The 19,709-nt window shown below is 38.3% G+C and overlaps 1 protein-coding gene across 5 annotated transcripts in view; it reads right to left on the reverse strand.

The window, feature by feature from the left end:
* The window catches only part of ZNF462 (zinc finger protein 462), a 96,220-nt gene that overhangs the window by 20,629 nt on the left and 55,882 nt on the right, over positions 1-19,709 (reverse strand). For 4 of the 5 annotated variants that reach the window (XM_035309420.1, XM_035309421.1, XM_035309423.1 and 1 more), the window contains exons 6-7: positions 19,144-19,262; positions 15,089-15,280 (exon numbers count right to left, since the gene is read on the reverse strand). In XM_035309420.1, coding sequence (XP_035165311.1) covers positions 15,089-15,280; positions 19,144-19,262 — 311 coding nt within the window. The remainder of the gene's footprint in view (positions 1-15,088; positions 15,281-19,143; positions 19,263-19,709) is intronic. The other variant, XM_035309422.1, reaches the window with a different exon arrangement.

The following is a 19,709-nucleotide window of genomic DNA, read 5'->3' on the forward strand; positions in this document are numbered from 1 at the left end:
ATGAAAAGAAAAGAAAAGAAAAGAAAAGAAAAGAAAAGAAAAGAAAAGAAAAGAAAAGAAAAGAAAAGAAAAGAAAAGAAAAGAAAAGAAAAGAAAAGAAAAGAAAAGAAAAGAAAAGAAAAGAAAAGAAAAGAAAAGAAAAGAGAAAAGAAAAGAAAAGAAGTTGGGATACAAACTGTACCAGCCAACTCCTGCTTTGATGGGTACTTCATTTTCCAAAGCTTAATTCCCTGAGGCTAGATATGCAGGAATTCTCTAACAGACATACTTGCGGGAACTTAATACCTTCCATTCTAACCAATTAGTAAGGAGAAACAAAAGGCAAACAGGCCTATACAGCACTCAGCATGGGGACTTCTCCACCTGTCTTCAAAAGAGTAAAATGCTCACCCTCTTTTCTCATTACTACAAAAGGGGGTTATACATGCCTGAGAAACAAAAAACCAAACCAACACAACAAAAAAACAAACACACCAACAAAACACAAGCTGGAGATAAATGTCTCCAGGCTCCCCTGGCTTCATCTCCAGGTGTACAGCAAAGACAAAAGCAGAGACATGAAAGATTCTGGTTAGATTAAATACTTTTTGTTTTTCCTATCCAAGTCTCATGAACAGAAGCTGGATTACAATATAGTGTTTATCAAGTCTTGTTTTCACCAATTCTACAGCAGGTTTCTTCACCACGGAGGACTCATACCAATTCAAATGTCGAGTCTTTCTCTTCCCTTTTGTTTGAAGCAGGCTCCTCACTAGATAAAGGTTTAGTTAGTAATTTACCATTCCCTTCCACAGAAAGGAGGCATCAAAATTTTACAACACATCATGAAGATTCCCAGCCAAGGCCTCCGTGATATCCACCACTAAGAAATCTGCAGGTTTAAAAAAGATGTCTGGTGTCTGTTGTTCCAGCTTTGGAACTTTCAATTGTGTATTTATACATCTCTGTGGAATCTGGTACATGAAAACTGCAGGAGTAGATAGCTACATGATTATTCCCACAGGAAGAAAAGTGTACAAGGTAGGTTTTCCTTGTCATCAGGAACAGCCAAAACCAAATCCTACCTTTAATATTCACACTGGTCATCTTACATTTTTAGTGTATCGTTCTGTTACAATTAAAACAGTGTTGATACAGGGAAAAAAAATCTGAAGACCTTATATGGAGAGTCTGAAATGATGGTAGCAGGAATAATCCTAGCTCCGCCTGCATATTCTTCCCCTTTCGCCTTGCCAAAAGCTTTTATTATTTTACTATCCTTCTGAAGTGCAAGATTTAGCACTTCCTGAAGAAAAACACCCATCATTAACACATGTATATGGCTTCTGTTGGTTTCTGAGAATCAGCTTGCCAGACTGCTATCCTAGCACGCAGGTGCAACCCAGCTCCACCAGGAACACTTCAGATAAAGTTCAAAGCGAACTAAAGGCATGTGAGGTTTTCCATGAACTTCAGTGAGCACTGAACCACACACTGTTCATGCCCACTCCGAAATGAGCGAAGGTAGTGGAAAGATGGCAACTGCCTTGAGTTGCTTCCAACCATGCCATTTAGCACACAGCATAGATGGGAGTGCAATCCAGTAAGAAACAGGTTATGGGGGCTGAAAGTTGGGATTTAAAAGCAACAACAAAAACAAACAAACAAAACAAACAACAACAACAAAAACAGCAACCGAGGAAAGGACTAGTGAGACAAATCAAAAATCAAAAAATCAAAAAGACACAGACAATGAGCAACGGTACAGTGATTTTCAAGGAACACCACTGCCTCAAACTGGCAAAGCACTTCCATGTGTGCACCTACTCTGCTCCAGCTGGAAGAGCAGGCTGATGTTCCAAACTGCTCTCTGCGTGTGCCATGCTTACTTAGATGTTAACCAAGTACTATAAGTGCCTTTGCATTTACTCATGCCTTGAGCTGGTGTGCACCAAAATGATGCACACCTTTTGCTGGCGTTGCTGCAACAACAAGATGCCTGGATGTTAAGAGTGAAGAAGGAAGGAAGAAGAGAGAAGAGTTTTACCCTCAAAACTGCCCAACAACTGAGTAATGGCTACACACAATGAAAGTTCCACCTCAGATTTTTCCTGCCTGCATCCATGGCTCAAAGTGCTGAGAGCATTCTAGGAGATTGTTAACAATCTTGGTCAAAAGCAGAAAGATGGTCCAGCCAGCCATCCATGTGTGAAAAAAGTAAAGCAGCCATAGAAGACTACATCAAAGTCAAAAAACAGAAGAAAGACATTAAAATAAGCAAAGAGTTAACGAAATTATATGAAGTAATATAAAACAAGAAGTAAAAAAAGAAAACATACAGAGGGAGAAAATGAAGAGAAATTAAACACTAGGAAGTACTGATTACATGTTAACAAAAAAAAAATGGTGTTTTCTTTTTCATAAAACAGCCTCAAAGTACCACAAGAAAATAAATGACAGAATATTTAGCCCTAGTAACTCTAAAACACACACACACAGAATCCATTTTTAAAAATTATTTTATCCAAAGTGAAATAAGGACCTAACTGTGCAACTCCAAAAGCAAGCTAATGGCATGGCATGTTCTGAAGTAAAACAAGGACACCTATAGTCATACCAAGAGGCAAAAATTAAAGGTAATTGATGCAGTCGAACACAGAAGAACAGTGGCGATGTTGCAAATCTTATGACTAGAATTTTGAACTAACACTTCTACCTACAGATTACCTGCACAGGAAGAATAACAAGGTTAGCTGGCAGTTTAATCCATGCCAGCACCTGTGGATCTAAAAAATCACAGCATTCACCCTTGGTATAAAACAACACTCTCATATCCAAATGAGAAAATGACTAGTTGAAAGGAAAGCAGAAGAAAAGACTGTCCTCATGGTGTCCTGTCAACACAGCCATATCTAAATTACTGCCATGTGCTGGTAACAATGCATTAGAAAGACTCATAGTGGCTCCGCAAGGGGGGAAGAAAAACAGCATTTCCAGAAGTGCCTAAAACACTTCAGTGCCAGGTAAGTGATTTTGCCATTCTCAAATCTTCACCCAGAGTGCAGACACAAAGTGGTGGCATGAAGTGTCTGTCACATCTACTGAAAGTCACTACCTTGTCCAAAAAGGCATTGGCAGTCTCCCCTACAATGCAATGCAATAGTGAAAATGCAACTTGATACACACCTGCATACCTACCTTGAGACTATCTATACACAGGCAAAGAATATACAGCAAAAACTCACCACAAAAGCAAAATGAAAATTCAATTTTCATGGATCCTGTGCAGCATATTACATGCACATAGCAAGTGTTTCAGACACCTGAAGAAGGAAAACTGAGATATTTTCAGAAGAAAAAAGTAAACAAAGATTCTGATCCAGTTACATAAATTTGGTTGGAAGTCAAATGATGTTTTAGCCATTTGTAGGTATTTTCAGAACTATCAATAACCATGGACACAAAAACAAAATGGCCAAAAACATGACACCAAAAGAAACAAGAAAAACAGATCAGAACAACACCTGAAAATGTCAAAGTAATGAACACTCAGCATCAGGTGAGAGATGGAAGGAAAATTATCTGTTAAAGGAAAGAAATCAAACCATTGCTTCATCCTTTCAGGGTGAGCAGAATGTGATATATCTAATGAGAGTATTTATGTTTGCACAATCAGAGGTATGGATGGAGGGAGAAATACTGTTCAAGAGAGGCAACTGTTCAAGTACACTGGAAAGTATCCTTACTGCATGCCCATCTGCAAATAATCAAATAGCTGAATGACCAGAAGACAGAGGCAGATAAAAATGAGGACATCATGCTTGCCCAGTAAATCCATATGGGAGCATCAACCAAAGTCAAAAAAGAGCACCAACTGTGAGACAAATGAAACTGCAGAAGGCAATGTTTGGCTCCCGAGATAAGAACAGTCAGATAGAACGTATAAATAACTAAAATAACTCTATGGGGAAAAATGTTACATAATACCAATACAAGCCTAAGACATTACAGATCTGTAAGAAAAAGTCCCAAAGAGACCAAAAGGAAAATATTTGGAATGCTATTTAATTTATTCTGAGTTCATTCATACAAAGAGATTTCTATGAAGAAGTCCAGAGGAATTCCAAGGAATTAAGAAAAGCACTAGACAAATGGAAACACATTTGCGAGACCAAATCAAGATGCAATACTATGTTAAAAAAAAAAAAAAAAAAAAAAAAAAAGCAAAACCACAAAATGCATGTTTAAAAGTAAAGAGCATTGAACCACTGGTAATAATTATTTTAAAATGAGTAAGTTATGGCTACTGTGTTCAGAGTGGAGATGAGAAGACTCCAGAGAAACCTTACAGCATCTTTCCAATACCTAAAGGGAGCCTACAGGAAAGCTCTTTACCAGGGACTGTAATGATGGGATATGGGGTAACAGTTTTAAACTAAAAGAGGGTAGATTTAGATTAGGAAGAAGTTCTTTACTCAGAGGGTGGTGAGGCACTGGAGCGGGTTGCCCAGAGAAGCTGTGGATGCTCAGTCTCTGAAGTGTTCAAGGCCAGGCTGGATGGGGCTTTGGGCTACCTGAGCTTAGTAGGAAGTAATCTTGAAGGCCCCTTCCAACCTAAACCATTCTATGGTACTATGAAGGCTAAGAGTGGAGCTTATGAGATTCAGGTACAAAATTCCCTTCTAAAATTCAATGGAAATCAAAATTACTAGCTCAACAAATGGCAGGAAAGCATATAGTCATGAATGGCAACAGCTTGAAAAGTGGGAAGGTGGCAAAGCAGAGTGTCATACAAAGACTGTCAAGACTACACACATTTGTTCACTTTATGCCATGCAGCACTGACCTGGAAGGAAGAATATGTGGGAGGGTGAAATGTTCTGGCAGTAAATTAACTGAGGGAAGAGGATGATAGAACAGAATAAAATTCAGAGAGATGCAACAAAACATACATGAAGATGCTTAAGGAAACACACTGTATACATTTTATTCATTGTGAGTTTAAAAACAGAGTATGAGCCTACTCCTTTACTTAATTCTGTTTTTTACCAAAGAATGTTTACATTGCTAGGATGTTATGAATGAGATGGAAAGGAAATAAACTTTGTATCCTTATTCACACACTCCAAGCAGTAATCACATGGGAAAGAAAATAAACCCTTTTAATTAAATAACTATTTAAAGGACTTTAAATAAATGAATAAATTAATTAATAAAAAGAGCCTTCTTAGGGGAATTTATTTCAGCACTATCTGTAAAAGCCACTTTTGGATAACTGGACGAGCTATTGCATCTAAGACAAAGATATTACATATCCATCCAATGTTCAGAAGAAGGAAACCAGAAGGATACATGGGCCATGCAGTCTTGCTTATTCTGAAGAGGTGATGTCCAGGGGGAGATCAATAACAAGTGGTGTTCCTCAGGGGTCAGTATTGGGAACAGCATTTTGTAACATCTTTGTCAGTGATGTGGGCAGTGGAATCAAGTGCATTCAAGCTCTGGGGCCCCCAGCACAAGAAGGACACGGATGTATTAGAATGAGTCCAGATGAGGCTACAAAGATGATGAAAGGTCTGGAGCAGCTCTCCTACGAAGACAGGCTGAGGGAGTTGGGGTTGTTCAGCCTGGAGAAGAGAAGGCTCTGGGCAGACCTTACAGCGGCCTTCCAGTGCCTAAAGGGGGCCTATGGGAAAGATGGGGAGGGACTCTTTGTCAGGGGTTGTAGTGACAGGACAAGGGGTAATGGCTTTGAACTAAAAGAGGTTAGGTTTAGATTAGACATTAGGAAGAAATTCTTATACTTTGTGGGTGGTGAGGCACTGGCACAGGTTGCCCAGCAAAGCTGTGGATGCCCCCCCCATCCCTGGAGGTGTTCAAGGCCCGGCTGGATGGGGCTTTGAGCAACCTGGTGTAGTGGGAGGTGTCCCTGCCCATGGCAGTCGGGTTGGAATTAAATGATCCTTAAGGTCCCTTCCAACACAACCCATTCTATGATTCTTTATAACTTTAAATTCTCTTTTATATGCATACCTGTCTCAGAATGGAGCTGAGACAGGATATATTCTATGCAGCTTCTTGTGCTAATATCAAAATCACATATAAGGGATATAAATTGAATCTACTAAGAAGAAAATAAATAATTTTATCTTACGAATTCCTTTACACTGACAGACCCACACTGTTGTCTAGTGAAGCATCTTGGAGTTTCTCAATTGAGATCAAGGAGAGATTATAAGATAAGATGCAAAGAAAAGCAGTAGGAATTATATAAGGCCTAGGGAGGATGAACACAATCAATGAAATACATTTAGACCATGTTCCTTCCCTCAGAAGAGAGGGACCAGTTCAAGAGCTTCACATGTCCTCCTGTTTTTGAGTTTCTAACGCTACCAGGTCCTATTAACATTATCTTTAAAGTCTTCCATTCATCCTTAGGTAAGGCATAACATGGTCACAAACACTGCTTGATTCCTTACCATGCTCTACCAATGCTGTGATTTGGAAGGCTCTGTTCAAGGTGTCCATGAAACACTCTATCATATAGCCACTTAATTTCTAGTTATCCCTTCTTTTCACCTATCCCTCTCCCACAGCAGAGTTTCTTACTTGGCTTCAACTCAGTTTAATTTTCCTTCAGTTCCTCAGGTGATTTGGTCACTCGTTAGTTTTTACAATGTATACAATCCTCTCTTTAAAAACTGGACTGTTTTGGGAGCTACTCTACAGCTTTTAATTGTTTCAACATCAGTGCCAAGTCAGTATACCATTTTAACCCCACCAGTTGCTTTGTCTGTTGCCATTTCCCCTACAATAGAGAGATAATCCATGCAGCGTGCATTGTGTTTCCCTGCTGCATTCATGGTCTTCCATGTCTGTTTATCCACTGCCTTATTTTTAAAGTAAGAACACTGCCGGCTGAGAATCTGCTGCCACCCACCTATAATGAGTGAACAGTTCAACCTATTGGTCATGTTTCTATCCAGTATTCTTATCATTTGTTACTGATAAAATAACATTATATATCTGAATATAACATGTCAGATAAATCAAGCCTCCTGTCTACATGTTAAAAATTGGGATTCATGTACTTAATAATTTCCATAGCATGCATAAACTAAAAAGTTGTCTAGTTGTTCCTTACTCTGTTGAGCTAAACTCAATCTCATAATGGAATCACACTTACAGAGAATATAGGAACACAAATAGTTTTAGCAAGATGCTTATTTAACCAATCTGCTCACAGGCAAGGTTGCACTCCAGCACTTGTCCTCCAACCTATACATACATAAGCCAGGATTGCCCTGTCCCAGGTGCAGAAGAATATGGCCCTTGCTTTCGTTAAATTTGATATGGTTGGTGATTGCCTAGCACTATAATCTATCAGGATCTCTCTGCAAGGCGTTTCTATCCTCAGGAGAGTCAACAGGTCCTCCTAACTTAGTATAATCTGCAAACTTACTTACTGTGCACTCAACTTCTGTGTCCAGGTCATTGATAAAAACCTTGAAGAAAAACAGGCCCTTAAAACTGAGTTGTAGGGAACAGCCCTAGTGACTGGCTGTTATCCCATTTACCCCAGTTCTTTGAGTCAGACCCTTCAGCCAGTTGTTCACCCGCTGTATTTGTTCATGTCTAGCTATATGCTGGACATTTTGTCCAGAAGGATACTGTGTAAGATACTATCAAAAGCTTTCCTAAAATCCAACAAAAAAAAAAAAAAAAAAAAAGAACACCACTGCTTTCCCTTTGTCCACTGCTTTCCCTTTGTCCACTAGGCGGGCAACCTTGTCATTAAAAGGATATTAGGCTTGTATGGCATGACTTTCCCTTCAACAACACATGTTGGGTTTAGTATAAACATTAATACAAATACACAGACAGAAACACGCATGCTGCTGTCATCTAAATGCTTCACTTGTCTCTAAGCTTGAGATGTAGAGGGAAAAGAAGTTCAGCTCTATAAAGTGCTATATTTTTGCATTCTGCTTTAAAACTGGCCCTATTATTACAGTGAAAAATATGGGTGCTGATGATCCATTCTATGTTTCAATGTTTTAGTCCTATGAGAAAGTACTACCAGGTTCATGCTTCAATTCCACATAAAGCAAACATCTTAATTAACACCATGAATAGAATAGTTTTAGTTGGAAGGAACCTATAAAGATCTGTGAGTCCAACAGTAATTCTAATAATATCCTAGAGAAAATCATATTATAATCATACAGCTCAGCAACTTGTAATTTGCTCAGGAGACCTGCAGCATATGCCTTGGCATTATTATTGCTGCCAATGGAAAGACCTCATCTCCATCCCTAGATTTGAGTCATCTCAGATCACTGCAGGCAGCATTTTCAAACATTGGAGCTGAAACACAGTAACATTTCTTAAAGAAAAAATAAACCCAGTTATTTAAATGTCAAACCTCCAGCTGCCAACTATGTTGATACTAAAACGTATGCCCATTTCAAAACAGCTAAAATGAGCAAAGGAGTTTTACCTCTCTGTCAAACATCAAATCCCTCTAGCAGGTTTTAGATCAATGGAAAGCAACTGGTGTCTCAGGAAACAGGGAGAATATCAGTTAGCTTACACATAAAGACTATTACATGTAGGAATGATAGCTTGCAGAAACACTATCGTGCACAGCATTGGTCAAGTCATATCACATACCCCTTCTGAGCAACAGCATCCTATTTACTTTGTAGAGAGTTTTCACAAATTCCAGGGACAACGGTAGAAGTGTCAGTACCATTTTGTCTCCTACCCTAACAACCAGTACCAAGGATGAGCAAAAACCTCAAGAAATAAAGGGATCTCCATATGCTTATTTCTTTTTCCTGTAGGTGCAATGAGGTCTATTTCTGGCTCACAGGAAGGAATCCAGGAGATGTTTCTTCCTTTATTACTCAATCCATCCTAACAACTTATTCTATCTTCTCTCTACTCTGGGCAAGTCTTTCATTATCATATCAACCCTATCACAGCAGGCCGGCCAAATCCATACAAAGACTGGCAGCAACATCCTTCTCCCAGCTGCCCAAGTTTCTGTCTCCATCCTGTTGAATCTCAATTTTGCCTCTGCACATTCAGTTCAAGCACAAAAAGCTCAGGACCAGAAAGAAGCACAATGAACAGCAAGTTGACATCCCCACAGAGCACAACCAGTGATGGAATAAACATCTTCCTCTGTTCCACTGGCCATAAAACTTTTCTAAAAATGCTGCAGGAAAAGGCCAAAGCCAAAAATCCATACACCAGTGGAAGAGAGCTGCAGAGAACAAGGGCGTCATCAGTGCCCGAGGGCCTTGAAACAGTGGGAAGTTTGTTCAGTAAACTTGGAGGTGAACAAGCCCTGCACTTGTTCTGCCAGTCCTTGCCAATCTGATGCAGGAGGAAAGTTCCCATCTGATCCCACATCTGATAATTAGTTTAATGCTGACCACAAGTAATAAGACACACCAACAAGTACCTGAGAGTTTTAACAAGTATTGGCAAGCAGTGTGGCCACTGACAGTACTTCTGGGAAGCCAAAGTCTTGAGAAAGCAGCAACTAGCTTTAGGTTAGGGAAACAAAGAACATGGCTGGGGAAGGAATGTGGCTGGGGAAGGGCTGCAAGGAAGAAGCATTAATTTGATACTTGAGATTTAGAAGGTGGGCATGCAGTATTACTCCTACAGGGCACAAAGCCAGGGAAACAGGCAGAACAGGGAGACATCCCTGTGAACCCAGGCTATAACTACAAAAGCAGAGGCACCTTCTGTTCAGCAGTATGCAGACCACCATCTTGCATCCTTAACATGGATGCTACTCTTCCAATTCACCTTGCAATTTTATCCATTAAAGTTTATCCATTAAAGCATCGCCTAAATTTGCCCTGTAGTCACTGCTGCCTGGCTGGCTGCCCAGTCAAACAACAGTCAAAGAAAAGGGTATCATACTTCAGAAGAGTGGGGTCCAAACTCCCTCATCTCAACAAACAATCAAATAAAATAAACACACAAACAACACAAATCCCAACCTAAAATACAACAAAAAGGCTATTCTACTCCAAGAGGAGGCTTCCAGGATTCTGACATTCCATGGTTTTCCCTAAAAGTGGTAGTCATAAAACACTAACACACGATAGCAATGAGACAGAAAGAGCAACAAAGGTGAAGAGTGATGCTCCAACCTTCTACCCTGGTTGGAAGGCTAGAAAAACATACTTTATGAAGTGGTCTCCTCTCATTCTGGCAGTATGTGAAATCGCTTTAGCAAACCTGCTAAAGATCCTCTGCACCCCTCAAAATTTCATCTGACAAGCAGCATAGGAGACACACACCCTGATCATGTATTACATATTTTGAAAAAGTGTACAGGAATAGGAAGTGATTTACAGTTCTTAAACAAAAGTACCAGAGACACTACTTAATCAACCTTTTTTGTACCCTACTTAGCTCTGGCTAAGCAAGCAGGTGCATTTAAATTCCAGTTTCTAGATGAGACAAAGTTCTTTTCCACTGGCAAAGGCTAAAGTTCAGAAAAAGCTGGAACAGGGCAACGGGTCTTTCACTTAGCATTTTTTAATGCATTCACTGCTCCATTTAATTAAATGTAATGAAGATGTTGACATAGCATGCACTGGGAAATTTTAAAAAATCTTCTAACTCTGACTCTGCATGTGTTTTGTGATGCTTGCTGTTATTAATGATAGATACTGTTTGGTTTGCGTAATAGTGAAAAGCATGACTATTGAGTTTCAAGGGCAGACATGAAATATGCTGCTTTCTACATTTCAAGAGCTGCATACCACTAAAAAGGAATGATCTTGTGCAATGGCAGCATGACTGAGAAGACATTGGAAGCCATATCCAGATCTATTTGGTTTATCACTTGCACTTAGTACTGTGTTATTCCTGCAATTCAATATCCTTAATCAGTAAAATTAAAAAACTGTTATTTTGAATTACTGCACGCAGTCATGATACAAATTTATGAGGCTCCAAGTCTGCTATGCCTATGAATATAGAGCAGTACTCTTCTCTACAAGACATTTAGGCCAGAGGGCTTTGTTGTGTTGTTTTTTAAAGAGCTACTCAAAAAAAGCAACAGTATTAGCCAGGGCAATTTAGAGCAAGTATTTTACAAATTCCCAAAAAACTTTTGCTTAAGGGTGAGGTAATAATGTGAAACCATTTATCCATCTTTTGAGTCACTTTGCTTTATGGCTTTAAGACAATTGGCTATGCTTATGGATTTCTCCAGTTTATACAAGGAAGGCAGTCCACCACCTCCACAGCTCTTGAATACAAGCAAACATGCATAACCTCGGTGCTTATACAAGCAATGCCGTGTATGCTTTCTCCTTAGCTGATGATCACATTGCAGGTAATACTTGTTCCTCTGTTTTCTTGTGTTCAGTCACACAATTTTTGCGTTTGACTTGCTTTCAATTCTTCCTTACTAAAAGTGACAGTGGTCTTTTAATATTACGACTTGAGCATGCAGACCCTGGGATTCCATTGCCCCACACTCAAATCAACAAAGCTGACTCTGCACACTGTAGCACTGGAAACCCTTATCTTTGACACATACTGCCACAACATGATAGTACCATCAATAAAACCATACAATCCTTCTGGGCAAAGACTAACATGAATTTAAGTTCTGGTTCTCAAAAGTACTGTGAAAGAACACACAAATCTTGTTAGGGAATTCACCCAGTACTCCTACTAACAGTTTGCAATCTTTCGATATATATATTTAATTTTTACTGTATAAGACAGCAGAACTGTTAAGCCACAATTTAACTTCTAAATCAGTGTAAAGGGCAAACAAGTAAGAAAAAAGAACAACTACACAACAGCAAATAGTCAGAACACCACTAATTCTATTTTTGCAAGATGAAAAATACTTGTAAATTATCAGGAGAGCAAAAGAAAAATTTACCATGACAGCAATCTTATCATTTCAAGAAGAGTTGAACACCACAAACTATTAGATGCCATTATGTTATGCAAAACAGAGAAAAGTTGCACAGGTGATCAACACTTGTTGATCTTTTGTGTCTTTTTATTTTTTTTAATTTTTTTAATTTTTAAAAAGAACTGTTTTACATCTAGCTTAGGATTAGGATACAATAAAAACAGGTTCTTTCCGTATCCAAAAATCACACAGCATGCAAGTAAGGTACAGAAAACAGCACGAAAATAAAATAAAATAATAATAATAAAAAAAAACACCAATGACTGTAAGAAAGCCTGCACTGCTGACTCACTGCTGAGATGGATGCAAACACCTTCTTACACTGCTACCCTGAGAGAAGCATACAAGAATTGAAGTGGCTGTTATGCTTTCTAAGGACAATGTAGTTACCACGGATGGCCTGCCTCAACCTTCCAGTATCTAACCTGCTTTAACTTCACTTCCGCAAAAAGTACATCAAGCCCTCAAAACATATCCAGGATATACAGTTGAACACTTTAGATATGCTTGCAGCTACCCACATAGAACTGAGTCACTCAAATTCAAATATATTTGCAACTTTTAATGAATGGATCAATCGAGCAGAACAAAAGAAACGTTCTAAGAAAGGCCCCTCAGGGAACAATTTCTACAGGGAAAAAAAAAAAAAAAAAGCATCAGCAGAAGTTCCACTGAGCTCTTGTCCCAGAACAGACATGCACTATTACAATTTTGGTACCCTTTTTCCTTCTCTCCATTTTTATAATGCTCAGCAATGGACAAGAGGAATTCTGCTACACCCTCAAATCTCCATGAGCCATCCAGCTCCCTATCTTCTTCCAACTCTGATATTCATCCAAAGACAAAAACAAACCTTTTCTGCAGCCATTTCAGTTATACTGTCTGCTGCATGCCTACTAGCCTACAAAACGAGTCCATAACAATGTGAAAACAAGCCCATAACAATGTGAGGCAGCATTTTAACAGTAACTCCCCCATCCCTCATTCAATTTTGTATCCCAAGTGAATTAACTTGATCAGAGCCTACGTGTAGATTATTTAAACACAGCAACACAACCAAAATCCAACTACACCTTGTACGAGCCCCTCTTCTTATTGGCTCCAACTGAACATAACAGGGCCTCGCACATAGACATGCAATTCCAGTTACTGGGACCAGTCTTTTATGTAGCTTTATGTATCACCTACAACTTGCAGGCCTAGGTAACATACAGGTTGTTTTATTCCCTTTCAAAAACCAAAAATAAATGATGTCATAAGAGCCTCTGCCATTACCTTGATCTACAGCCAACTTCCTAATGAAAAAAAAAAATTAATTAAAGAAGGTTATTCCTTCCTCAAACAATGCTGAAAACGTTAACACTATTATTATAACACCTGCACTCATATGACTAGCTCCCCAGTGGGTGGCTTCTATTATTGTCAAAGTGACTTAACCACTAACCCTGTTTAAAGATGATCATGCTAATTGGGACAAATTCAGCCTTGGTCTCTGGATGCAGTATAAATCTAGGTAACAGAGTCAACCTCATAAGGTGTTTTTGTTAACAGATTCATCTCCTTTTATTTACTTTAGGAAGAATTTATATTAAAGACTATATAATTATATTCTATGCTTGAATTTTTGACTTCTGCACCTGAAGTTTTTGACTTCACTAATCATGACTTTGAGCTACGGGATAAGCAAAAAAGGTGTAAGTGTACCATTCTTCCCAAATTCTAATCCTAAGACACTGTAAAGACTAGGACAGCCACTAAAAATTATTCTCTACTTCTTGAAAGTCAGCAGCTGATTTTTTTTTTTAGCAATTAAAAAGCAGAATACAATCACAAGATGTACTCTGCTTGTTGGATTAGCTTAAGCTAGCATTAGCAAAAATAAAAGCTCAGTTAGTAAGTCTTCATCATACTGTTCCAGACAACCCTTTTACAAAAGGCAGTCTGAGAGCAGCTGGTCAAAATCATTTGATAAGATTCTGATTCTGACCCCAGAAGTGACTTGCTTAACCACAAAAATATTATTCACTTCTCTCTTTTTCTTCCACTAAGTATTTCTATGCCAATTATTTTTTTTTCTTTAAATTTCTTTCTGCCATTTTCTGAACTTACTTCTTATCTTTCGCATCATCATTTCACACTTTTTTTCAGGCAAGATATGAACGAAAGGAAGATGGGAGACCAGAAATGCTACAAAATGACAATGACTACTGATAGTATTCAAAACACCCCCCTCTTTTTGCCAGTAACAAAAAAAAAAAAAAAAAAAAAAAAAAGGTTTATCTAATACCTCTCCTGCCAGTTCCTTGAACATCTGCAGATTTCAATCTTTATATTCACCTACATTCTCTACCCATGTAAACATAACTCATTTAGGAATCAAGATTTTTTTTGCCTAAAGACCAATTCTCTTGATTGAAAGGAAGTGACACCCAAAACTTGCCTCTTAAGCCACCCATTAAAAAGTTTTAACACTTTCTATGATACCACACAACATTTTTTCTAGAAGTCCGTTTTCTCTGTTCACAGCGCCCTTCCTCTCCCACTTTCTAAATATCTTCTGTGTACTTTCCTAGCACTAGGTGATCAACAGCTTTGAAGGAAAGTGTAGAAAACAGTTTCTCATTCTTGCAGATGCAGCCTAGTATCTGGAGGTACTGTTTGTGTCCTCTGTCGCAAGAGCAAGAATCATAACTTTTACTGTTGTTACAGGTCTGCATTTTAAGCTTAATCATATGGTTTCATTGAAGTTCTCCAACAGGACAAACGGCTGTTTTTCAGGTGCATGGATGGAATTAGATGATTCTTTCCCACTGGTTATCAAAAGGAGTTCTACATTTGAAAATTTTCTGCAACTTAAATCTTTCCTAAGAAGTAAAGCCAGCACTGACATATTCCGAAGTCAGCTGGTGACAGGACAAGTTAATGAGGTATGCACTGCTGAAGGCCATGACCTAAAACACCACGTTTATTCTTGGTTTTGATGCAACTTCAGATTTTTATTAATAATCAAATGAAGTTGCTTTTTGGACAAGCTGCCTGCTGGTTTTTTTTTTTTCTTTTTTTTTTTTTTTTTTTTTTTTTTAATCAATATATTAAGTGGCACCTTAGAAAATTAAATTCTTGCTCTGAGGCACCTCTTACCATTAGAGTCCTCCACTTCTTCAGCAGGAGTGTGGTTCTTGGAGGTGTGGTGGGCGTGTGAGGCTGCAAGGTTGACAATGCGGGGTCTTGGCAGTGTCAGTGCTTTCCCATGCACTTTCAAGGAGTGCTCTTTCAGCTGGCTGATTGTCATGGTGGAAAATGAGCAGGAGGAACATTTGTAGGCATGTTCACCTGGGTGAGCGAAATACAGGCAAGTCATCAGCTCACAAAAGAAACAAAATGGGGTCCCCATACTTCTCCTACTGAACTTGGAAGTAAAGTTCCCATGGACTCCTTCAGCACTAGACTGATCCCAAAGAGAACAAGCTACGTGCACCTCCTTGTTGGAGCAGCCTGAAGTTTGTGGGTACAGACACCTGCTTTGGAACAAAGTTTTGGACAACTGCAGATCCTTGTAAAGTGACTGATGTCAAAAAAAACAGAGACCAGACTATTAGCATGCCTGTGTTGCATGGTATGAGAAGAAAACAGACTCTGAGATGAAAATGGAGTCACTTAACTATAGCTTTCCAAACTTCTTTGGGAGCACAGCAGCTATAGAGAGTGAAATCACCTGTTTCTGCATGCAGCGCATTCAGCATCATTATTAAAGAAGAAAGAAGGATACTACAAAATGGTACCAAAGGTTCCTCAGAAAACCAAGGACAAACAAATAAATGAACAAAGCAAAACAAAAAAAAAATACATTTGGGGAATGTCACATTTTTTCCTTATGAAAAAATTTCCATTAGGCAGGAATAATCTTCACAGAACTGGTAACCAAGTCAAAGTTGTTTTACAACAAGAAGTGAACATGGCAATACCAAGAACAGCACATATCTGTAGGGCTATGTGGAAGTGTGTTATGAGAAAGCACTAAAAGGAGTGAAAGAAAAGAAGTAATGAACAGTAGTGAACTTAATTTTGAACACATTCCGAGCTACAGAGACAGCAAATAAGGGGAAACAAATCTTAAGATAAGATTTGTTTTGCATTAAGCATGGAGGCAATTGGAACACAAAGTGAAACTCTCCCAACACAAACAATGTGATAGTAACAGGTGCCAAGTTATTGTTTTGGAAGTACCACTTCCATGTACACTGGCCACATATGAGCTGCATATAAAGAGCCAAAACTCCTTTTGGAGTAAAATATTCATGAACTGGACAGCAGACCAAGGGCTCTGGTAATGAACAAGGCAGAAAATGTTTTCCATCTCTCAAATTTAGCAAACAAGATTCTCAAATAGCATCGTTTCCAACACCACAAATACATGAAACAAAACAGCATGTGTAAACATGCATATTGCAGCAAGGCAGAATAAGCACACCTGAAAAAATCAGTAACAATCTTACTAATAAATAACTCCCAACCCTCTCTTTCTGAAAATCTATGCTAATCGTGAGGACAAAACAAAAACTTAAAAAAACTCTTTTGGTACATGTGAAAGAGAATAGATCACAGACTCTGAAGCGGTAAAACAAGAAATTGTCGCATTTCTTCAAATGGTATTTCTCACCAGCATATTACATCAGAGTTTTGTATTACCTTTATACAAACAGAAATAAAGCACTTTTTGGATAGTATGTACAATAAGCTGCTTAATGGAACACAATAATGTAACACCACAAGAAACTCCCTAAGTATGAGATACCAGTGAGATACAGGTATAAATCTTCACAATTTAAGAAATTGCTGGACGACAGTAGGCACCAACCGTTATCTTAGAAGCATCACAAGACATTCAAGGAAAGACTACGATTACATATTAAAAACACTGGACACAACTAACAAATATACACACTATCCATCAATAACAGTTCTGGTAGACTTCAACATAAAAGGATGTAGTAGCTTCTAGAGGCGAGACTACAGTTTGACTCAGTATAAGACTTTGCATGTTTTCAACTGCCAGCTTTGCATTTCATAAAAATATTGTATTAATATACATACAAATAAATACATCTAAAATTTTCAGGGGGCAGGAAGGGAGAGTAATCTCAGCACTTGATATATACTTGGAGCATTATGTTTCAGATTATGTAGAATGCAAGCAGGGCCAATACTCTGCCACTTCAGGATCTGGGATTTTAGTGAATTTTAAAAGATCTCCAGGAGACTAGACAAATGAACAAAGGGGCACAGAAATTTCTACTTCTAAACAAACTGATAATGAGAAGATTGACAACAGAGCAAAAATGTAACAAAAGAGGTTCAGAGAACCACTGTGTCACTGAAAAACTGGGGAATCTAAGGAGAAGTCTTCATAGAATGTTTATTCACTATTATATATTTCTGAAGGAATGATTCAAAACACAACAAAGCAAATCTCTGACTGAAAAACATCTGAGCAATTTTCTGTGATGTGAAAATTTGGTAGAAATGGACTGAGGCAGAAACAGATCATAAGCTTTTGAAAACCCTATTACACAAGTCATTGTGCAAAACACTATCTAGGCAACCATGAAATTGTGTTCTTGTATGATGCAAAACATGGCCCTTCAAGGAGTGTCCACTAATCAAGTTCAATAGCATGAATTCATAATAAATAAATCAATAACCTACATGAAGAGGAGTGTGAAGTAAATATCAGTTGCATGCTAACTTCAGATCTAAAAGTCTGGCAGGTTTGAACAAGGTAACACAAAGAAGTCCAGCTTTACAATAGCGTAGAGAAAACATTTTATGGTTGGTGAAGATGAAGAAACTGGTCATCTCTGTACAGGGTGTGGGATTCTATAAACTGAAACTGCTGCATATTGCTGGATTGCCTTGGAAGCAGAGAATATCATAGTCGTATACAACATGAGGTTGGCAACAGACAAGCTAATCCACAACACCCATCCAAGTACAGAAAAGGGTCCTGGCACAAGCTCTGTGAAATCTGAAACCAGCGTAGGAAATGGAATACAATAAAGACCAACAATCCATCCTACATTTTGTAGATGAAAAGTGTCTTGGATCAAGGGTGAAAATTACCTTTATTAAAAATTATCAGACAGTTGTGAATTCATCCTGTCTTTTCTCCTCATTTTCACATCTTCCTTCTCCATCCCAACTTGAATACAACGTGATGTAAACAAGTAAGAAAGGAACATACTTCTAGACCTTTGTCATCAGTTCCAGTAGTTTCTACATGTGAGCTGGAAATAACTGATCTACTTTTCAGCTTTTTAGATCAGCCAATATTATGTTATGTGTATCAGAGTGGATGTCTGAATAGTAGTTTGGGGTTCGTTTTTTTTTTTTTTGTCTGTTATCCAGGAAGATGCAACAATTGCAGACAGAACCAGAGGGTCTTGACTCCAGATTTCTGATAACCTTTCAATGCATGATGCATGACACTGCCAAGAATCTAGCGCCATGGAGTGAAGACAAGACACCTACCACGGTATTTTGAGCCTCAAGCTTTTTAATAGTCACAGCTGCAATACTCCGTGGTGACCTATCCTGTATGATATATCACTTTTCCCAGTTCTTGTTCAACAGAACCATGTTTGCATGCTCACTTGTATGGATTCTGTACTGCAATAGAGAGCTCCAAGATAAATTTCCATGTGCAATAATGGAATGATGATGTTCTTAGTCTGCTGAACACAGACTTGAATCCCAAAATTTCCAGCGTTTGGCTTTACCATGAAAGCCACCGTAGGAATCTACCAAAACTAAGATTCAATCCACAACTGTTTTCCCACCTAAAGCACAAACATAAATACAAACATAATAGAGCAAAGTTGAGACAGTGCTATAAGCTGACTGATTAGATTCTCCTGGAAACAAGCAAGAAAAAATCATTTACAAAAATGAAACCAGAGGAAAAGGAAAAATTTCTAGAAGTACTCATCACTGTTTTAACCTTTTTTTCTTTCTGAAAACATTACCAAAATTTCTACCGATTCCAATAGGTGCATAGGTTGGCCAATCCTGACTTGCCGTTGAAATCTTACCCAAATCTGGTGACAAAACGCGTGACTCAAACCAGCATCTCTCATCAGCAACAAGAATACATGGGCCATTTCTGCTGCTGCACTGCAAAACTGAGAGAGAAAACTTACCAGCATGAGCCTTGAGTATATGGGTTTTCAGGCGGCTATTATAAGAGGACTTGAATGGGCACAACTTGCAACGGAACGGCTTATGATGTCCATGATGGGTCTGCATGTGACGATCCAGACTTGAAAAGAGAAAGGCAAAAAAGGGAAACACAAAAGTGTAAATAATTTCAACTATTCCTTCAGATGCAAGGCAAAACATTTACAGCAATAATTAAATAAGAGCCAAACCAGTCTCAATTACAATTTCTCATATAATCTCTTTAAATTCAACAGGTCTACCTACAGTTAAAGTAGAATCTAATTTGAGAAAAAAGGAGCAGAGCTGACACCGATTCTGTTATGCAGAAAGCAAGCCTCTTAAATAACTTCTAGTGCAAAATTAGTATAAATTAAATTATACCTGATTTAGACTTAAAGGACCAGTTGAAAGAAACAAGTAACAGATGAAAACAGTAAAATTATCATTACAGAATATTTTTTGGGAAACATTTTTGGAAATATGCCCCCCCTTGTCCTCTTGGCAAAAAAAAAAAAAAAAAAAAAAAAAAAAAAAAAAAAAAAAAAAT

The sequence above is a fragment of the Oxyura jamaicensis genome, chromosome Z (genome assembly GCF_011077185.1).
Source record: "Oxyura jamaicensis isolate SHBP4307 breed ruddy duck chromosome Z, BPBGC_Ojam_1.0, whole genome shotgun sequence".
Taxonomy (NCBI): domain Eukaryota; kingdom Metazoa; phylum Chordata; class Aves; order Anseriformes; family Anatidae; genus Oxyura; species Oxyura jamaicensis.